Source organism: Loxodonta africana, chromosome X, assembly GCF_030014295.1.
Source record: "Loxodonta africana isolate mLoxAfr1 chromosome X, mLoxAfr1.hap2, whole genome shotgun sequence".
Lineage (NCBI taxonomy): Eukaryota > Metazoa > Chordata > Mammalia > Proboscidea > Elephantidae > Loxodonta > Loxodonta africana.
This window is the reverse complement of record NC_087369.1, coordinates 75,734,225-75,755,574: the sequence shown is the minus strand read 5'-3', so window position 1 is coordinate 75,755,574 and position 21,350 is coordinate 75,734,225. Positions and strand designations below refer to the sequence as shown.

At 39.5% G+C, this 21,350-nt stretch overlaps 1 protein-coding gene across 1 annotated transcript in view; it reads right to left on the bottom strand.

Annotated features, from left to right (window-relative positions):
- Positions 1-21,350, bottom strand: part of AR (androgen receptor) — a 241,220-nt gene that overhangs the window by 94,054 nt on the left and 125,816 nt on the right. The window contains exon 2 of the mRNA XM_003412742.4: positions 1,258-1,409. Coding sequence (XP_003412790.1) covers positions 1,258-1,409 — 152 coding nt within the window. The remainder of the gene's footprint in view (positions 1-1,257; positions 1,410-21,350) is intronic.

The window sequence follows — 21,350 nt, the reverse complement described above, 5'->3', positions numbered from 1 at the left end:
CTCGACCAAAATGATAGATAAAACAACAATCACCATGCTCATTGGCTATCAATGGGGAGACCAGTTGAAGGGCACTCATTTTCTCCCTATTCCTTAGATGCCAAGAACTCTCTGGTGTTTCTACCATCCTCTGATGGGTGTGAGTATATTCTTGGTAAAAGGTATGGCTTACATATTTGTCCCTTTTAAGGACATCTAAGGGTTTATGGTCCCTACATAAAGAAAGGTTATCTGTTTGGTTCTGACTTGGCAGTCCACACTTCCGGGGGAATCAAAAAGGTCTTGGCAGGAGGTACCTCCTCTGTGGAAAATGGGAGCAGGGGTGGATACTGGTGTTTAGCAGCTGAGTCTGGTCCCAGAGCAGAGTGTCTTTGTCTAGGGGGCTGCTCAGCAGTGTCCATTTGAGAAGGGAGCCTTTTAGTGTGGGGTGAGGAGTAAAGCGGATGAACAAAAGGCTTATGTTCAGGATGGTCACGAAGGAAAGAGGTACCAGCATATAGAAGAGGTCTAGAAATGGAAGCTCCTGCTGTAGCATGTAGGTCCACACCTCTGGGGACTTAGCAGACATGAGTTGTTCTAAGATAAATAAGACTAAGAAGCCAAACATATGATGATACATAGCTTGGAGTTCTGAGCCAATGAACAATGACTGAGGACAGGCCTCCGAAAAGGAAGACAAAAGCGCTTCTTCACTCTGGGTCCTTACCTACCTGGGAGCTATTAATGAAAAGAGGCCTCAAGGAGGCAGCAGCAGGAGGGAGCAGGTGCAGCGACTGATGGTCTACTGAACAGTGAGAACATTTCCTTTCTGGGGCCAAGGCCAGGAAGCCTTTGCTAAGGTACAGTCTTGTATTTAGCACAGAGAACAAGCTGGGGACTCAGTTGGGGTTTCTCCACTTCTAACCTCTCTAATAAGAACAATTTTTTTCCATCACTAGGCAGGAAAGTTGAACACAAGCAAGGAGGAAATTAAATCTTTTCAAACCATTAATTTTCTTCCATTCCTAGGACCCACAGAGCCCCAAGCACCAGCTGGGACCATCTTCATTGCTTATAATCTCCCGTGATACCCAGGCAGCTGAAGCCAGGACCAGCAAGTATGGAAACTTGCTTCTTTAGACTCTTAGGACCTTGAGAGGGCCCTGCTGGTGACCCTGTCCCTGAGATGATAAAATTCTGGGTCCTGGATGGTTGATGTCTCTCTGCAAGGTAAAAGAGAAAGGGAAAGAAGAGAAATGAGTGTCAAAGATCCTTTACCTTCAGCAGCTCTCTTAAAGAAGACTTTGCAGCTTCCACAAGTGAGTGCTCCATAGTGACAGCCAGAAGCTTCATCCCCACAGATCAGGCAGGTCTTCTGGGGTGGAAAGTAATAGTCGATGGGAAGAACATGGTCTCTGGCAGTCTCCAAACTAGAAAGACACAAAATGCAGCACATTTCAGTGAGCAGAAAAGTAGAAGAGCAGGAGTCTGAGGTCATCAGGAGTAAAATGTGTGTATAAATTATTACCATTCATTGCTCAACAAAGTCAGTGTGAAGCTGAATTTTCCTGAGACTTCTCTGAGGAATAATGTTTGTAGGGTTCCCTGTGACGTGGACAGAGCCCTTCTGGATCCTATGGAGGGATTAGGGAAGTTCTCTTTTTTTTCTAGGATCAGTCAGTCTCATAGGCTATGACTATAGAGGCAAGGATAAAGGCAGGAAACCTGAGGTTAAGGTATCTGACATAAGGTGGTGGTTGGAAAACATCTTTGGAGCAATTTAATAATATGAACCCAGCCCTATGACCCCACTGCTTCCAAGGGGAGACCTATGACCAAATTAGACATAGGGAGAAGTTTGATGTGTTTTACTTTAGCTCTCTGAGCCTTAGTTTCATCTGTAAAATAGGGATAATATCACAAATCTCACTAATCTTCTGTTGTGAGTTGCAGTATAAATCAGACAATTGATAAAAGGCCCTTGGAATGAATACAAAAGTGAGGGATCATGATTAGTATTACCACATTAGTTTTCCCCGGTGTTTGTCTCTATTTTTTTAGTAGTCTCTCTCTCTAAATGACCTGGACTTTTTTCCTCCATTCTATAACATAGAGTAGTAGAATCCCTTGTGCCTGAGACTGCTATGAGAAATGATGCACAATGATGACGGAACTCGCTCAGGCTACCCTCTCAATACTTGGCCATCAGAAGACTCATAGGTTCCTTGAACTAGGATGGAGCTTCAGAAGTCGCCTAGTCTAAATGCCTATCTATCTCCAAACAGATCTCTGTTTGAGTCCTTCCTGGTGGATCTGAAAAACAGGTAACAGAAAGCCAATCCTAAAACCTTCAAGGAAGTATAATTCTGAGTCTCCCACAGTAATTAATTCAAGCTTGAGCAAATGGAACAATGGTTACTACCCCAAAATTAACTTTTATGTCTCCTATGTCCTAAATCTAAATGCTAAACAATGCTCAAGTGACCTCCTAGGTTAATCTGTCTCAGCTAGATGTGACAATTGACCATTCTCATACACAGGAATGCAACTGCTATATTTTATGAATACTTTTTCCTTATTACGAAAAGAAGGAAGAGAGGAAGGAAGGAAGGAAAATAAGCTTTAATGGGTGGGTGTTCATTGGGTTGAGTGACTTCAAAACCTCAAAACAACTTGGTGAGGCAAGTTTATTTACTCATTATTATATCTATTGTACTGATGAATAAGGAAACTCTGGAGGCGTAGTGGTTAGCCAAAAGGTCGGAAGTTTGAATCCACCAGGCACTCCTTGGAAACTCTATGGGTCAGTTCTACTCTGTCCTATAGGGTCACTATGAATTGGAATCGAATCAACAGCAACAGGTTTTTGTTTTTTTGTTTTGTTTTGTTTTTACAGATGAATAAAGTGAAGCTCTGAGAAGTCCAGGGCCATCTGACTCCAAGTCCAACACAGTTTCAACTACCATATTGTCTTCCCGCTATTCACCTTTAATTTCTGCCCATGGCTCTTTGGCTATCATGCTCTGCACAGTCATCAGAATCCAAAAAGGCACGAAAGGTTATCATCCCCTCAATCCCAAGTGAGCAGCCCTGGCAGGGCAAGCATGAAGAAAGTTTTCACTTGGGCTACACTTGACAAGCACTTTATCTCCAAGACACAAATATTAGCCTTTATTCAAGTTCCAAGTACAAAAGAGAGTGCTCAAAAAGATCTCCTGATACGCAAATTCTATGGCTGGCTATGATGGCCTGTCTTCTTTCTCCACAAGCCTACCCTTTCCTACTCTAACTGGAAAGATAGCAGTAGTCTAACCACAAAGCTAATACTAGCAGGGTCACAGGTTCCACAAGAAAGGAGCTCACTTCCAATATACAAATGGTCCAAACGCTAAGAATTTTATTCCATTGGCTAAAAATGTAATTGCCTTGGCTAAAAATTGAGCCCTACTCCCAGTCCTGGAACAAGGAGAAGCAAGAAGCAGGAGTTTTTTTTTTTTTTTTTTCCACAAGTGTCTTCCTTATCTCCCTGCTTTTCTGACTTCCATAACTAAGACAAACAGTTCAAATAAAACCAGAAAGACATGTATTTAAGCACTCTATGTGCCAGACCATGTAATATACATCATCTCATTTAATCTTCCTGACAATCCTTCCAGGTAGCTATGTATCATCCCCATATTGTAGAAGAGGAAAGAGACGCTCAGAAATATTGAGTAAACTTGCCCAGTATATATTCAGTAAGTATCAATGTCAGGATTCCATTCCAGGTAAGTCTGACACCAAAGTGTGGATTCATAACCAATGACTACACATGTCATCAGTCTGAAGGTTGAGATTAGATTGGCTAACTAAACTCTTAGCACCTAGTCTTATGGAACAGGCACAGGGCTAAGTGTTGGGGATATGGTGGTGATCAAGATATTGTCCTGAGGTGGGGCGAAGATGGCATATTAGTCAAATGCTTCCTGTTGTCCCTCTTATAACAAAGACCTGAAAAAACAAGTGAATTCATTATATATGACAATCTAGGAACCTTAATCATCAAAGACCAAGCTGAAGAATTGGACTGAGTGGCAGGGGGAAGAAGAGGCAATTCAAAAGCAGCAGAAAAGTACCAATCGTGAGATCACCAGCACCCTGCTAGCTGAGCCTGTGCAGCACACACGGGCTGAGGCAAGCAGCCCAATTCAAAGACATCAGGTGCAGCCAAGCAGCAGCGAATCTGCACACACCTCCAGAACCAAGTAGGAGGGACATCAGACCTGCAAAAGTTAAGTGCAAGCTTCTAACCTACTGCTTGCGGGGGCAAAATAACCACTCCACTTCTCAGAGTTTCACAGGGGAGAAGTACTTCCTTCCTCTCACCCAATCACCCTGCATACCAGTCTGGCAGTATTCAACAACTGCCATGCCCACTAACCCAGGAACTCAGGGCTCTCAATGCCTACATCAGCCTTACACCTTTAAAAAATGCCACGCCCCCTAAGCCGGAAACTCAGGGCTAGACAGGAGGCCCTTCCTATTCACCCAGCCACTGACATAAGAAGTCCATGGACTTGCAGCACCCTTTACTCCTGCCCAGAACTGTGTGGGCCGATTCAACACCTCATGCCTTATTAGCATAAAACAGCAGTACATACATTTGAAGCCCATTTTCAACTGCAGCAGCCAAGGGGAAGCTGCAGATTTGTAACACTTGGCACATCTCTGTCCCCTAAACAGGGGCCTCACCACCCATACCAGGGTCCTGATGGTTTGGCGGTATCACCCACTCCATCTTGCCACCCACGACAGGGGTCTGAGAATGAGTGGTGCCTTCAAGTCCCTCCAGGCAAGAGAAATGGCTGCCTAAGGGCCGGTTCCAATACCCCCCACTATGCACTTAAGGGTACAGAGACACTCCCTCCACCCAGACACCTTGGGGCAGCTGTCAGCCCCTTGCCTTGCTCCACACATAGCCCCCTACTGCAACGAGATACCTATGCTTACTTCAAACCCCCCTACATGGCCCTGCCCATCTAGGACTGTAGGTAAGCATCTGCACCACACAGTTGGTGACCAAAGACGTAGATACCTGTGCCTCACCCCCACAAGAAGAGTGAACAGACTTCTGGGCTCACACACCTGGTAGCTGCTCTGACCACCTGACAACATGACATGAGAGCTTCAAAGACTCCAACAACCAAAGTCGCTCACATAAACAGCCTACTTGGACATATCAAAACAAAACAAAAAGTTAGGACACAGTAAACAAATATAAATAAATAAATATAATAACTTACTGATGCCTTGGAAATAACAGTCAATATCAAATCACATAAAGAAGCAGGTCAAGATGGCTTCAACAAGTGACCAATATAAAGAACCAGGAAACAGGTGAGGACAAGATGGTGGACTAGTCAGATGCTTCCTGTGGTCCCTCTTACAACAAAGAACCAAAAAAAAAAAACCTAGTGAATTGATTATATATGACAACCTAGGAGCCCTGAACATCAAAGGCAAGTTGAGGAATCTGACTGAGTGGCAAGGGGAGGGGAGAGACAGTTCAGAAGCAGAAGGGAGTTGCCAGACCTGATCCTGTGGGAATTGGCACCCTGCCGGCTGGATCTGCTGGCTCGAGTGCAGTGAAGCAAACAGTGGCTTTTGGGAGGTGTTTTCCACACTGGTAGAGACTGAGCGGTGGAGAGTCCACTCATTTCTCCAGAATCAGAAAAAAGCAGCATGCAATTGGCAAAAGATAAGTACTGTCTTCTAATCTACCATGCAGACCAAAAAACACCCCTTTGGGAAAAAAACTCTCTCCCATTTACCTGACTCCTCCCTGCTCTGCACTGAGTCCTGAGTTGGCTTCAGTGGATAGCCACTTTCCCTGAGCCAGAAGTAGGACCTGTCACATGCCCTGAGCCATTCTCCCAGCCTTGGAGAAGGAACAAATTAACAAACAGGGGAAAAAAACAACCTGCCGGCTCCCCTAAGCCAGAAATTCAGGGCAGAAACAGCTCCTTTGCCCAGGCAAAGGCATAAGGTGTACGGGGACTTTGAATGCCTTTCCCCCTGCATAGACATGTGGCGGCCCATTTCAATGGCATAGGCCCTCATTACAACAGTAGAACAGGATATATACCTGGAGTCTGACTTCATCTCTTTCAACTATATGATGGAGAGGTAAGTTTGTGACATTTGACACCTCTCTGCCTATTAAGCAGGGTCCTCACATACCCACATGAGAAGCCTGAGGACTGGTTGCTCTTCCCATGCCACCTAGCCGCCCGCGACAGGGGTCCAAGGATAAGTGGTGCCTCTCAGCCTTTATAGCCAACAGCATTGGGTGCCCATATTCTGGCTGAAAAAAACCAACCCTCCTACGTTTTCTAGGGAAGAGGGACATGCTTTCTTCACACACTCTCAGGGGCAGTTGTCAGACCCCTTCCTTGCTTGGCATGTGACCACCTACTTCAGCCAGATACATGTGCCTACACCAAACACCTCTGCTCGTCTAAGACTGTAGGTGAGAGGCTGCACCACACATTTGGTGACCTGCACACTTGAGCTGAATCCATACAAGAAAATAAACGGACTCCTGGGCTCGTATACCTAGTATCAGCTCTAACCACCCGGTGACAGGACGTTAGAGCTTCAAACATGCCAATGATCAAACTAGCTTACTCGAACAGCCTATTTGGGTATATCAAAACAAAACAAGAAGTTAGGACACAGTAAGCAAACATAAAACAAATAAATACAATAATTTATTAATACCTCAGAGACAACAGTCAATATCAAATCACATAAAAAGGCAGACCATGATGGTTTCAGCAAGCTCACAAAACAAAGAATCAAGAAATCTTCCAGATGAAGAGAACTTCCTGAAATTACCGGAGGTAGAATACAAAAGCTTTATACACAGAACTCTTCAAGAGATCAGGAAGGACATCAGGCAAAACACAGAACAAGCCTAGCAGCACACGGACAAAGCATTAGAAGAACTCAAGAAAATTAGAGAAGAGTATAATGACAAATTTAATAGGCTGCAAGGAACTATAGAGAGACAGCAAACAGAAATCCAGAACATTAACAATAAAATTTCAGAATTAGACAACTCAATAGAAAGTCATAGGAGCAGAATTGAGGCAATGGAAGTCAGAATTAGTGAGACTGAAGACAAAGCACTTGACACCAACATATTTGAGGAAAAATAAGATAAAAGAATTAAAAAAAATGAAGAAATCGTAAGAATCATGTGGTACTCTATCAAGAGGAATAACCTACGAGTGACTGGAGTACCACGGCGGGGCGGGGGTGGGGGTGATGGGAGATTACAGAAAGTACGGAGAGAATTGTTGAAGATTTGTTGGCAGAAAACTTCCCTGATATCTTGAAAAATGAGAAGATATCTATCCAAGATGCTCATTAAACCCCCCACACAAGGTAGATCCCTCAAAAAAGTTACCAAGATGTATTATAATCAAACTTCCCATAACCAAAGGTAAAGAGAGAATTCTAAGAGCTGCTAGGGATAAAAAAAATGTCACCTACAGAGGAAAGCCAATAAGACTAAGCTCGGAGTACTCAGCAGAAACCTTGCAGGCAAGAAGGCAATGGGGTGACATATATAAAGCCTTGAAAGAAAAAATTGCCAGCCAAGAATTATATATCCAGCAACACTGTCTCTCAAATATGATGGTGAAATTAGGACATTTCCAGACAAAAAGAAGTTTAGGAAATTTGCAAAAACCAAAACAAAATTACAAGAAATACTAAAGGGAGTCCTCCTGTTAGAAAGTCAATAATACCAGATAACAACCTAAAACTAGAACACAGCACAGAGCAGCCAAATATCAACTCAGATAGGGAAATTACAAAAATAAATCAAAGCTAAAACACTCAAAACAGGGAGAATGTTATTATGTAAAAGATGACAACATTAAATAAAAAAAGAAAGGTTAAAACTGTAGCCATAGATCTTTCATATGGAGAGGATGTCAAGGCGATGTAAAGAAATAAAAGCTTGGTTTAAACTTAGAAAAATAGGGGTAAATATTAAGGTGACCACAAAAGAAACTAACAATCCTACACATCAAAATAAAAAATGAGAAAAACATAAAGACTCAGCAAATACAAAAGCAACAACAATGCAAAAGAGGAAAAGAGGATACATAAAGAAAAACTAACTACTCAGCACGGAAAATTAAGTGGAAAAAAGAAACTGTCAACAATGCAAAAAAAGAGACATCAAAATGACAGCACTAAACTCGTATCTATCAATAATTACACTGAATGTAAATGGATGCATTATTTATGTATTTCAAGAAGAAAAAATATAAAGACTCAGCAAACACAAAATCAACAATAATGAATAAGGTGAAAAGAAAATACATAAAGTAAAAGAACTCAGAACAGAAAATTAAGCGACCAAACTGTCAACATCACACAGAAAAATTACATTAAAATGACAGCAATAACTCATACCAATCAAATAATTACACTGAATGTAAATGGCCTAAATGCATGAATAAAGAGAGGGTGGCAGAATAGATTAAGAAAGCATGATCCGTCTATATGCTGTCTACAAAAGACACACCTTAGAAACAAAGATACAAACAAAGTAAAACTCAAAGGACGGAAAAAAATATATCAAGCAAACAACAACCAAAAAAAGAGCTGGAGTGGCAATATTAATCTCCAACAAAATAGATTTTAAAGCAAAATTGACCACAAAGGGTAAGGAAGGACATTACATGATAATTAAAGGGTCAATATTCCAGGAAGACATAATCATAATTAAATATATATGCACCCAATGACGAGGTTCCAAAATACATAAACTTTAACAGCACTGAAAAGAGAAATAAACAGCTCCATAAAAATAGTAGGAAACTTCAACACAGCACATTAGATGAAGGACAGAACATCTAGAAAGACATGCAATAGAGATACAGAAGATCTAAACACCATAGTGAATCGACAAGACCTCATAGAAATATAAAGAACGCTCCACCCAACAGCAACAAAGTATACATTCTTTTCCAACACATGTGGAACAATCTCCAAAATAGACCACAATTTTAGGTCACAAAGCAACCTTAAACAGAATCCAAAACATTGAAATATCACAAAGCATCTTTTCTGACCACACTGCCATAAAAGTAAAAATCAATAACAGAAATAGCAAGGAAAAAAATCAAATGCATGGGAACTGAACAACACCTTGCTTAAAAGAACTCAAGGATGGAATAAAGAAATCCATAGAATTAAATGAGAATGAAAACACATCTTGCCAAAACCTTTGGGACACAGCAAAAGCAGTGCTTAAAGGTCAACTTATAGCAATAAATGCACACATTCAAAAAGAAGAAAGGGCCAAAATCAAAGAATTATCTCTACAACTCAAATGAGTACAAAGAGGGCAGCAAAAGATGCCCTCAGGTACCAGAAGAAAGGAAATAATAAAGATTAGAGCAGAAATAAGTGAAATAAAGAATAGAAAAACAATTGTGAAAGAGTCAACAAGACCGAAAGCTGGTTCTTTGAAAAGATCAACAAAATCAGCAAACCATTGGCCAAACTGACAAAAGAAAAACAGGGAAGGAAGCAAATAACCCAAATAAGAAACAAGATGGGTGATAGCACAACAGGCCCAACTGAAATTAAAAGAATCATATCAGATTGCTACGAAAAATTGTACTCTAACAAATTGGAAAACCTAGAAGAAATGGGTTGAATTTCTAGAAACCAACTAAAATAAAAAGGATCATAACAGAATACTACGAAAAACTGTACTCCAACAAACTCGTAAACCTAGAGGAAATGAACAAATTTCTAGAAACACACAACTTACCTAAACTAACACAAACCAAGGTGGAAAAACTAAATAAAGCCTCAATAAAAGAACAGATTGAAGATGTCATTAAAAAAAAAGAAAAAGAAAAAAAAAAAAACTCCCAGCAAAAAATAAGCCCTGGCCCAGGTGGCTTCACTGGAGAATTCTACCAAACTTTCAGAGAAGAATTAACACCAGTACTACTAAAGGTATTTCAGAGCATAGAAAAGGAACACTCCCAAACTCATTCTATGAAGCCAGCATAACCCTGTTACTAAAGCCAGGCAAAGACACTATAAAAAAAGAAAATTACAGAGCAATATCCCTCATAAACATAGATGTAAAAATCCTCAACACAATTCCAGCCAATAGAATTTGACAGCTATCCCTCATGAACATAGATGGAAAAATCCTCAACAAAATTCCAGCCAATAGATTTTGACAGCATACCAAAATAATAATAATAATAATAATAACAATTCATCATGACCAAGTGGGATTCATACCAGGTATGCAGGGATTGTTCAACACTAGAAAGTCAATCAAAGTAATCCATCACATAAACAAAAGATAACCACATGATCTTATCACTTGATTCAGCAAAGGCATTTGACAAAGTCCAACACCCAATCATGATTAAAAAAAAAAAAAACTCAGCAAAATAGGAATAGAAAGAAAATTCCTTGACATAATAAAGGGCATTGATACAAAGCCAACAGCCAACATCATTCTAAATAGAGAGAGACTGGAAGCGTCCCCCGTGAAAACAGAAAACCGACAAGGATGCCCTTTATCATCACTCTTATTCGACATTGTGTTAGAGTTCCTAACCAGAGCAATAAGGCAAGAAAAAGAAATAAAGGACATTCAGATTGGTATGGAAGAAGTAAGTGTATCCCTATTGGCAGATTATAGGATCTTACACACAGAAAACCCCAAAGAATCCAGAAGAAAACTACTGGAACTAATAGAAGATTTCAGCAAAGTATCAGGATAAAAGGTGAACATAAAAAAATCAGTTGGATTCCTCTACAGCAACGAAGAGAAATTCAAAGAGGAAATCACCAAATCAATGCCATTTATAATAGCCCACCAAAAGATAAAGTACTTAGGAATAAATATAACCAGAGATGCAAAAGTCCTACACAAAGAAAACTACAAGACACTACTGCAAGGAACCAAAAGAGACACACTACCTAATTTGAGAGCCTGTTATACGTCATGGCAGTCAACAACAGACATATAGACCAATGGAACAGAACTGAGAATCCAGACGTAAACTCATCCACCCATGAGCAGCTGATATTTGACAAAGGCCCAAAGTCCTTCAAATGGGGAAAAGGCAGTCTCCAAATAATGGTGCCGGCATAACTGGATATCCATCTGTAAAAAAATGAAACAGGACCCATAGCTCACATCATACACAAAAACTAAATCAAAATGGATCAAGTACCTAAATTTAAAATCTCAAACAATAAAGATCATGGAAGAAAAAATAAGGACAACTCTAAGGGCCCTAATACATGGCTTAAATAGTATACGAACCATAACTAACAATGCACAAACACCAGAATAGAAACTAGATAACTGGGAGCGCCTAAAAATCAAATACTTATGCTCATCAAAAGACTTCACCAAAAGAATAAAAAGAGAACCTACAGATATTGGGAAACAAAATCGGCTACGACATACCTGATAAGGGCCAAATCTCTAAAATATACAAGGTACTGCAAAACCTCGACAACAAAAAGACAAATAATCCAATTAAAAATGGTCAAAGGAAATGAACAGACCACCAAAGAAGACATTCAGGTGGCTAACAGTTGTTGTTGTTAGGTGTCATTGAGTCAGTTCCAACTCACAGTGATCCTATGTACAACAGAAAGAAACACTGCCTGGTCTTGTGCCATCGTTACAATCGTTATTATGCTTGAGCCCATCGTTGCAGCCACTGTGTAAATCCGTCTCATTGAGGGTCTTTCTCTTTTCCGCTGACCCTGTACTTTACCAAACATGATGTTCTCCTCCATGAACTGATCCCTCCTGACAACATGTCCAAAGTATGTAAGACACAGTCTTGACATCCTTGCTTCTAAGAAGCATTCTGATTGTACTTCTTCCAAGACAGATTTGTTCGTTCTTTTGGCAGCCCATGGTATATTCAATATTCTTCGCCAACACCACAATTCAAAGGCATCAATTCTTCAGTCTTCTTTATTCATTGTCCAGCTTTCACAAGCATAGGATGTGATTGAAAATACCATGGCTTGGGTCATGCACGCTTTAGTCTTCAAGGTGACATCTTTGCTTTTCAACACTTTAAAGAGGTCCTTTGCAGCAGATTTGCCCAATGCAATGCATCTTTTGATTGCTTGACTGCTGCTTCCATGGCTATTGATTGTGGATCCAAGTAAAATGAAGACATAAATACATTAAAAATCAAAGGACAGAAAAAATATATCAAGCAAACAGCAACAAAAAAAGAGCAGAAGTGGCAATACTAATCTTAGATAAAATAGATTTTAAAACAAAATCCGCCATAAAACACAAGGAAGGACATTATATAATGATTGAGGGGACAATCCACCATGAAGACATAACCATAATAAATATCTATGCTCCAAAATACATAAAACAAACTCTAACAGTACTGAAAAGGGAAATTGACAGTTCCACAATAATAGTAGGAGACTTCAACGTACCACTCTTGGTAAAGGACAGAACATCTAGAAACAAACTCAACAAAGATACAGAAGATCTAAAGGCCACAATCAGCCAAGCTGACCTCATAGACATATATAGGACACTCCACCCAACAGCAGCAAAGTACACGTTCTTGTCTAATGGACATGGAACATTCTCCAGAATAGACTGTGTCTTAGGCCTCAAAGCAACCCTCAACAAAATCCAAAACATTGAGATAACACAGAGCATCTTCTCTGATCACAAAACAATAAAAGTAGAAATTAATAACAGTAAAACAATAACAGTAAGAGCAAGAAAAAGAAAAATCAAATACATGGAAACTGAATAATACCTTTTCGTAAAGCTATGGGGTAATAGAAGAAAGTAAAGATGGAATTAAAAAAATTCTAAAATCAGATGAGAATGAAAACATATCATACCAAAATTATTGGGATACAGCAAAGTCAGTACTCAAGGGTCAGTTTATATCAATAGATACACATATCAAAAAAGAAGACAGGGACAAAATCAAAACATTAGCTACCCAACTCAAACAAATAGAAAGAAAACAGCAAAAGAAGCCCACAGCCACGAGGAGAAAGGAAATAATAAAGATCAGAGCAGAAAATAAATGAAATAGAGAATAGAAAACAATAGAAAGACTCAACAAAACCTAAAGTTGGTTCTTTGAAAGGATCAACAAAATCAACAAGCCATTGGTCAAGCTCGCAAAAGAAAAACAGGAGAAGATGCAAATAATCCAAATAAGAAATGAAAAGGGGGACATTACAACAGACAAAACTGAAATAAAAAGAATCAGAGTACTAAGAAAACCTAAACTCCAACAAATGTGAAAACCTAGAGGAAACGGACAAATTTCTAGAAACACACCACCTACCTAAACTAACACAAACTGAGGTAAAAAATCTGAACAGAACCATAACAAGAGAAGAGATTGAAAAGGTAATTAAAAAAAAAAAAAAAAACTCCCAACAACAACAAAAAAAGCCCTAACCCAGATGGCTTCACTGGAGAATTTTACCAAAAATTCAGAGAAGAGCTTGCACCAGTACTACTCAAATTATTTCAGAACATAGAAAAGGAAGGAATACTTCTGAATTCATTCTGTGAAGCCAGCATAACTCTGATAGCAAAACCAGGCAAAGATATAAAAAAAAAAAAGAAAGAAAATTACAGACCAATATCTCTCATGAATATAGATGTAAAAAGTCTTTAAAAAAATTAGCCAATAAAATTCAGCATCATATATTAAAAACAAACAAACAAAAAAAACACCGCGACAAAGTTGGATTCATGCCAGGTACTACCGTAAGGATGGTTCATTCACCACATAAATAAAACAAAAGAATCACATGATCATTTCAACTGATGCAGAAAAGGGATTCAATAAAGTCCACCACTCATTCGTAATAAAAACTTTCAGTAGAATTGATAAAAAAATTTTTTTTTAAGAAAGGAAAATTCCTCAACATAACAAAGGGCATCTAAACAGTACCAACAGTCAACATCATTCTTAATGGAGAGAGGCTGAAAACATTCCCTTTCAGAACAGGAACAAGACAAGGATGGCCTTTATCACCACTCCTATTTAACACTGTGCTGGAAGTCCTAGATAGGAAAATAAGGCAAGAAAAAGAAATGAAGGGCATCCAAATTGGTAAGGAAGAAATAAAACTGTACCTATTTTCAGATGATATGATACTACTTATATAGAGAAGCCAAAAGACTCCACAAGAAAACTACTGGAACTAATAAAAAGGTTCAGCAGAATAGCAGGATACGAGATAAACATACAAAAATCAGATGGATTCCTATACAGCAATAAAGAGAACTATGAAAAGGAAATTGAGAAAGCAATACCATCTAAAATAGCCCCTAAAAAAAAAATAAAATACATAGGGATAAATCTAACCAGGGAAGTAAAAGACGTACACAAAATACAAAACTACAAAACGCTACTGCAAGGAACCAGAAGAGACCTACATAAATGGAAAAACATACCATGCTCATGGATAGGTAGACTCAACATTGTGAAAAAATGTCAATTCTACACAAAGCAATTTACAAACACAATGCGATCTGGATCCAAATACCAACAGCAGTCTTTAAAGAGATGGAAAAACTAGTCATTAACTTTGTATGAAAAGGATAGAGGCCCTGGATAAGTAAAAGCATTACTGAAGAAGAAAAATAAAGCAGGAGGACTCACACTACCTGACTTCAGAACCTACGTCTATCGTAGTCAAAACAGCCTGATACTGGCACAAGGACAGACACATTGACCAATGTAACAGAATTGAGAACCCAGGTGTAAATCCATCCACCCATGGTCACCTGATCTTCTACAAAGGCCCAAATTCCATTAAATAGGAAAAAGACATTCTCTTTAACAAATGGTGCTGGCAAAACTGGATGTCCATCTTCAAAAAAAAAAAAGAAACAGGACCCATACCTCACATCATACACAATAATTCTTTTTTGTTTGTTTTTCTTTTTTTTTTTTATTGTACTTTTCATGAAGGTTTACAGAACAAACTAGTTTCTCATCAAACAGTTAATACACACATTGTTCCATGACATTGGTTAACAACCCCACAACATGTCAACACTCTCCCTTTTCAACCCTGGGTTCCCTATTACCAGCTTTCCCTTTCCCTCCTGCCTTCCAGGCCCTGCCCCAGGGCTGGTCGCCCCTTTAGTCTTGTTTTGTTCTGTGGGCCTGTTCAATCTTTGGCTGAAGGGTGAACCTCAGGAGTGACCTCATCACTGAGCTGAAAAGGTGTCCAGGGGCCATACTCTCAGGGTTTCTCCAGTCTCTGTCAGGCCAGCAAGTCTGATCTTTCTTTTTGAATTAGAATTTTGTTCTACATTTTTCTCCAGCTCTGTCAGGGACCACCTATTGTGATCCTTGTCAGAGCAGTCAGTGGTGGTAGCCAGGCACCATCTCGTTCTGGACTTAGTCTGGTGGAGGCCATGGTAGATGTGGTCCATTAGTCCTTTGCACTAAAGTTCCCCTTATATCCTTAGTTTTCTTTGTTCTTCCTTGCTCCAGAAGGGGTAAGACCAGTGGAGTATCCAAGATGGCCGCTCATGGGCTTTTAAGGCCCCAGATGCTACTCATCAAAGTAGAATGTAACAAATTCTTTATAGACTATGTTATGCCAATTGAGCTAGATATTCCCTAAGATCATGGTCCCCACAGCCCTCAGCCCAGTAATTCGGTCCCTCAGAGAGTTTGGATATTTCTATGGCACTTCCATAACCTTTCCTTGTACAGGTTGGGCTGGCTTTCCCAGTACACAATAACTAATTCTTAATGTATCAAATACCTAAATATAAAACCCAAAACTATAAAGATCATAGAAGAAAAAACAGGGTAATGCTACAGGCCCTAATACATGGCATTAACAGGATACAAACCACAACTAACCATACACAAACACCAGAAGATAAGCTAGATAACTGGGATCTCCTAAAAATTAAACACTTATGCTCATCAAAATACTTCACCAAAAGAGTAAAAAGAGAAGCTACAGATAGCGAAAAAAAATTGCTATGACAAATTCGACAAAGATCTAATATTCAAAATCTATAGGGAAATCCAATACTTCTACAACAAAAAGACAAATAATCCAATTAGAAAATGGGCAAAGGATATGAACAGATATTTTATCAAAGAAGACATTCAGGCAGCTAACAGACAACATAAGGAAATGCTTGCATTCACTACCCATTAGGTAAACACAAATCAAAACTACAATGAGATACTATCTCACCTGACATTACCAGCGCGAATCAAAAAAAAAAAACAGAAAATAACAAATATTGGAGAGGTCAAGGGGAGACTGGAACTCTTACGCACTGCTGGTGGGGATACGAAATGGTACAACCATTTTGGAAAACGATATGGCTCTTCCTTAAAAAGTTAGAAATATAAATACCATAGAATCCAGCAATCCCACTCCTAGGAATATATCCTAGAGAAATAAGAGCTGTTATACAAATAGACATATGCACACCCATGCTCACTGCAGCATTATTCACAATAGCAAAACAATGGAAACAACCTAAGTGTCCATGAACAGACGAATGGATAAAGAAACTGTGGTACATACACACAATGGAATACTACTCAACCATAAAGAACAATGATGAATCTGTGAAACATCTCACAACATAGACGAATCTGGAGGGCATTATGCTGAGTGAAATAAGTCAATCACAAAAGGACAAATATTGTATAAGACCGCTATTATAAAAACTTATGAAAAGGTTTACACACAAAAAGAAACAATCTTTGACCCTTATGAGGGAGGGGAGGAGTGGGAAGTGAAAAACACTAAGTAGACAATAGATAAGTGGTAACTTGGTGAAGGGTAAGACAGTACACAATACTGGGAAAGTCAGCACAACTTGACCAAGGCTGGGTCATGGGAGCTTCATAGACACATCCAGACTCCCTGAGGGACTGAGTTCCTGGGCTGAGGACTGGGGTCCATGGTCTTGGGGGACATCTAGCTCAATTGGCATAATATAGTTTATAAAGAAAATGTTCTACATTTTACTTTGGTGAGTAGCATCTGGGGTCTTAAAAGCCTGTGAGTGGCCATCTAAGATACTCCACTGGTCCCACCCTGCCTGGAACAACGGAGGTTGTAGAAAATCAAAGACACAAGGGAAAGATTAGTCCAAAGGACAAATGAACCACAACTACCACAGCCTCCACCAGACTGAGTTCAGCACAATTAGATGGTGCCCGGCTACCACCACTGACTGCTCTGACAGGGATCACAATAGAGGGTCCTGGACAGAGCTGGAGAAAAATGTTGAACAAAATTCAAACTCACAAAAAAGACCAGACTTATTGGTCTGACAGAGACTAGAGAAACCCCGAGTGTATGGCCCCCGGACACCCTTTTAACTTAGTACTGAAGTCAATCCCGAGGTTCGCCCTTCAGGCAAAGATTAGACAGCCCCATAGAACAAAAGGAGACTAAATGGGCACAGCAACCCTGGGGCAAAGAGAAGAAGGCAGGGTGCGACAGGAAAGCTGGTAATGGGGAACCCAATGTCCAGAAAGGGAGAGTGTTGACATGTCGTGGTGTTGGCGACCGATGTCACCAAACAATATGTGTATTAATTATTTAATGAGAAGCTAATTTGCTCTGTTAACCTTCGTTTAAAGCACAAGGAAAAAAAAAGAGAAGAGCTCTTAAATACGATTTTAAGATTATTTAAAATGTGTCTCACGAATATGAAGTTTATAAAGTATATTTTTAAGAGTCTCTTGTAATAATTTGATGAATAAAGTTTTTGACAAACTGGATTGAGTTAATCATGTTGATTAAAGACAACTCTGTCTAAAAAAAAATAGGGATTTTTATCCATATTAAATTTTAAAATACGGTAAGTCCCTGGGTTAGGAAGGTCCGAGTTACGGACAACTTGTCCTTTAATGTTACGTACATTTTCCCTTACTTTGAAACAACCCCTACGTGCAACAAATTCCTCATCACAATCACCTTCACTTGTTGTGGGGGCAGCTTTCAAATCACTGAAAAGGCTGTGAGCTGGTTCCTACACTAAAACCAAAAAAAACCAAAAAACCCTTTGCCACTGAGTAGATTCCAACTCATAGAGTCCTTCTGGGACAGAGTAGAACTGCCCCATAGTGTTTGTCTTAGTCATTTAGTGATGCTATAACAGAAATACCACAAGTGGATGGATTTAACAAATAGAAGTTTATTCTCTCACAATCTAGTAGGTTAGAAGTCCATATTCAGGGTGTCAGCTACAAGGGAAGGCTTTCTCTCTCTGTCAGCTCTGGAGGAAGGTCCTTGTCATCAATCTTCCCCTGGACTATGAGCTTCTCAGCACAGGGACCCTGGGCCCAAAGGACACATTATTCTCCTGGTTCTTGCTTCTTGATGGTATGAGGTACCCCTATCTCTCTGCTCACTTCTTTTTTATATCTCAAAAGAGATTGGCTTAAATTGTAGATTAATCTTGTAGATTGAGTTTACGTAACTGCCACTAATCCCATCTCATTAACGTCATAGAGATAGGATTTAGAACGCATAGGAAAATCACATCAGGTGACAAAATGGTGGGCAATGACACAATACTGGGAATCATGGCCCAAACAAGTTGACGGATATTTTGGGGGGACATAATTCAATCCACGGTAGGGTTTCCAAGAAGCAGCTGGTGGATTCAAATTGCAGATCTTTTGATTAGCTGCCGAGCTCTTAACCACTGAACACTTGGGCTCCCCTGCACTAAAGTAAGGCTAAATAAGAACCATATGCACCTGTTCTGACTTACTTACAAATTTGACTTAAAGACACACTTAGGAACTGATCTCATTCATAACCCAGGGACTGCCTATAAAGTTAAAATCATTTAATTAATATATAAATTAAGAAATTTTTAATTGTTTAAAGCCTAATAAAAGAGATCAACATTTTGTTTATTAGATATAGGTTTAATAAAGTTTACCTTGCGCAAAAACAATTGTAGAGAAGGAGAATTAATGGAAGAGATTTCAGAATTTTGACTTTTTCTAACTACAATCCACTTTGACTAGAGGTCTGAGGTACCTCCTGGCCTCACCAGGCCAGTCTTTGCCTCTCTCTCTGTGGCAAAATATTTTGTACAGCACTCCCACTGACCCTGGCCTAGTGTGGACAAAGGGCGCACTGCAGTTCTAACTCATGTGCTGACCTCTGGGCGTCGAAAATGAAAATTCCAACTGGCGTCTCTCTCCCAGGTGTAGATCCTGGAAAAATTCGTGCACATGTGCAGCAGGAGACATGTGTGGGAATGGTCATAGCAGCTCTGTTTATAAGAGCAGAAAGATAAACATTCCTTGACAGGAGAGTGGATAAATAAATTATGGCACATTCACTCAATAAAATACAATTCAGCAATGACAAGGAACGGATTATAGCTACACATGAGTGAATCTCACAAGCTAATGTTGCATGAAAGACACAAGTCACATTAGCACATGTACAGTATAATTTCATTACATAAAGTTCAAAACGAAGCAAATGCAAACAATATGTTATTTGGAAATGCATATGTAATAATACCATAAAAATGCAAGGGAATAATAAACCCCAAATATAGGGTAGTGGTTACCTCTGAGAGGAGACCAGGGGTGATGAGGTGAGGAAGAATGCAAGTCGATATATCCATTCATTTAAAAATATTTGTTAAGGACCTACTACATACCAGACAACGTTCTAGATCCTGTGGATGCAACAGTGAACAAAAAGGACAGAATCCGTGTCCTCACAGAGCCTTCATTCTAGCAGGTTTGATACAAAGGTGTTAAAGTTCTTAATCTTTGATCAGGGCTCATTAGTGTTAATTTTATTACTGTGGTGTATAACTTACTTATATATTACATGTATGGCTATAATAAACCCAATAAACCCATTGCCATCGAGTTGATTCTGACTCATGGCAATCCTACAGGATAGAGTAGAACTGCCCCACAGGGTTTCCCAGGAATGGCTGGTGGATTCGAAATGCCAACCTTCTGATTAGCAATGGCGCTCTTAACCACTATAACACCAGGGCACGAAATAAAAGAAAAATTTAGAAACTAAAACCTAACATCCTCCTAAATAATGTCCTAATTGCCAGGAAAACAAAGGTTTGCTTTTGGAAGAAGTAAGCGCAGAATTTGCATGCAACATTGTGTTTCTTCCTACCTCCCCTGGGTTATACACCCACTTATTATCTGGAGGCAAGGCATTTGGTTTTATGAGTCTGAAGTAAATGCACTGCCACATAGAACCGAGGTTTTTTGAACCAGACCGCCACTGCTATTCTCCAGCAGTTTCACAATTAATTAAATAAAAGTGGATTACTAGACGCTGTCTGCCTGCAAATGTCTGCTGAACCATGGGAGAAGCTGGATCCAGAAACCTTCAGCACCCAGCTGGTATCTCCAGACAGTAGAGTCTCTCTCTCTCCTTTTCTCTTGGGGATACAAGAAAACGTTTGACTCCTCATTTCAGCAAGTCCCCCAATTACTGTGGAACCAGTGGTGAAATGCAAAAGTCACAGACCAGTTTTACTTCTTTAGGAATACCAATTGAGCAAGGCCAGCCAGACCTGGGTTGGAATATTCCCTCTATCACTGACTACCTGCTAACCTTGAGCCAAGTCATTAAGGCTCTCAGAGTTCTATTTGCCTGATTTGGAGAGTGGGAATGATACATTCTGCCCTAGACGGCTTTTGTGAGAGTTACATTAAATAACACATGCAAAGCCCTTCCCTCTGTGCCTCTCCCATAGGAGATGCATTGTAAGTCTCAGTTGCTTTCACCTTTTGTCTTATCATTTTAAAAAAGGCAATCATCTAACAGTCCCAAAACAAACAAGCAAGCAAAGAAACAAACGAAAAACCCAGACAATCTTTCTTGGCTATATGGAGCTTAGTTTCAGGTCAAGGTAAACACATGCAGAGACAAAGAAGAAATAAAACAAAACAAACTCTAGATGTGTAAAATCATATGTTTTTTTATACATATCTCTGTGTTTTTCAAACTAGAAGGTGTTTAGGAAACTGCAGAATATTTTTATAGAATATCATTTTTCCTTATGTTTAATAATTAAAAATAACATTTTATATTAATCTCATTATGGAATACAATGACAATTTTACATGAATTTTAAAAATAAAATTGGAGTGCTCAATGTTATTCTCTCTTGATAGATCTCATATGCCTAGCCTCTCTGTGGGTACAGGGCATACGTCAGTGGAGAAGTTGGCAAAATAATGTCTTAAGGCAGGCAGCTTCTTCCCAACCCCTGCCAGTCTGAAATTTTG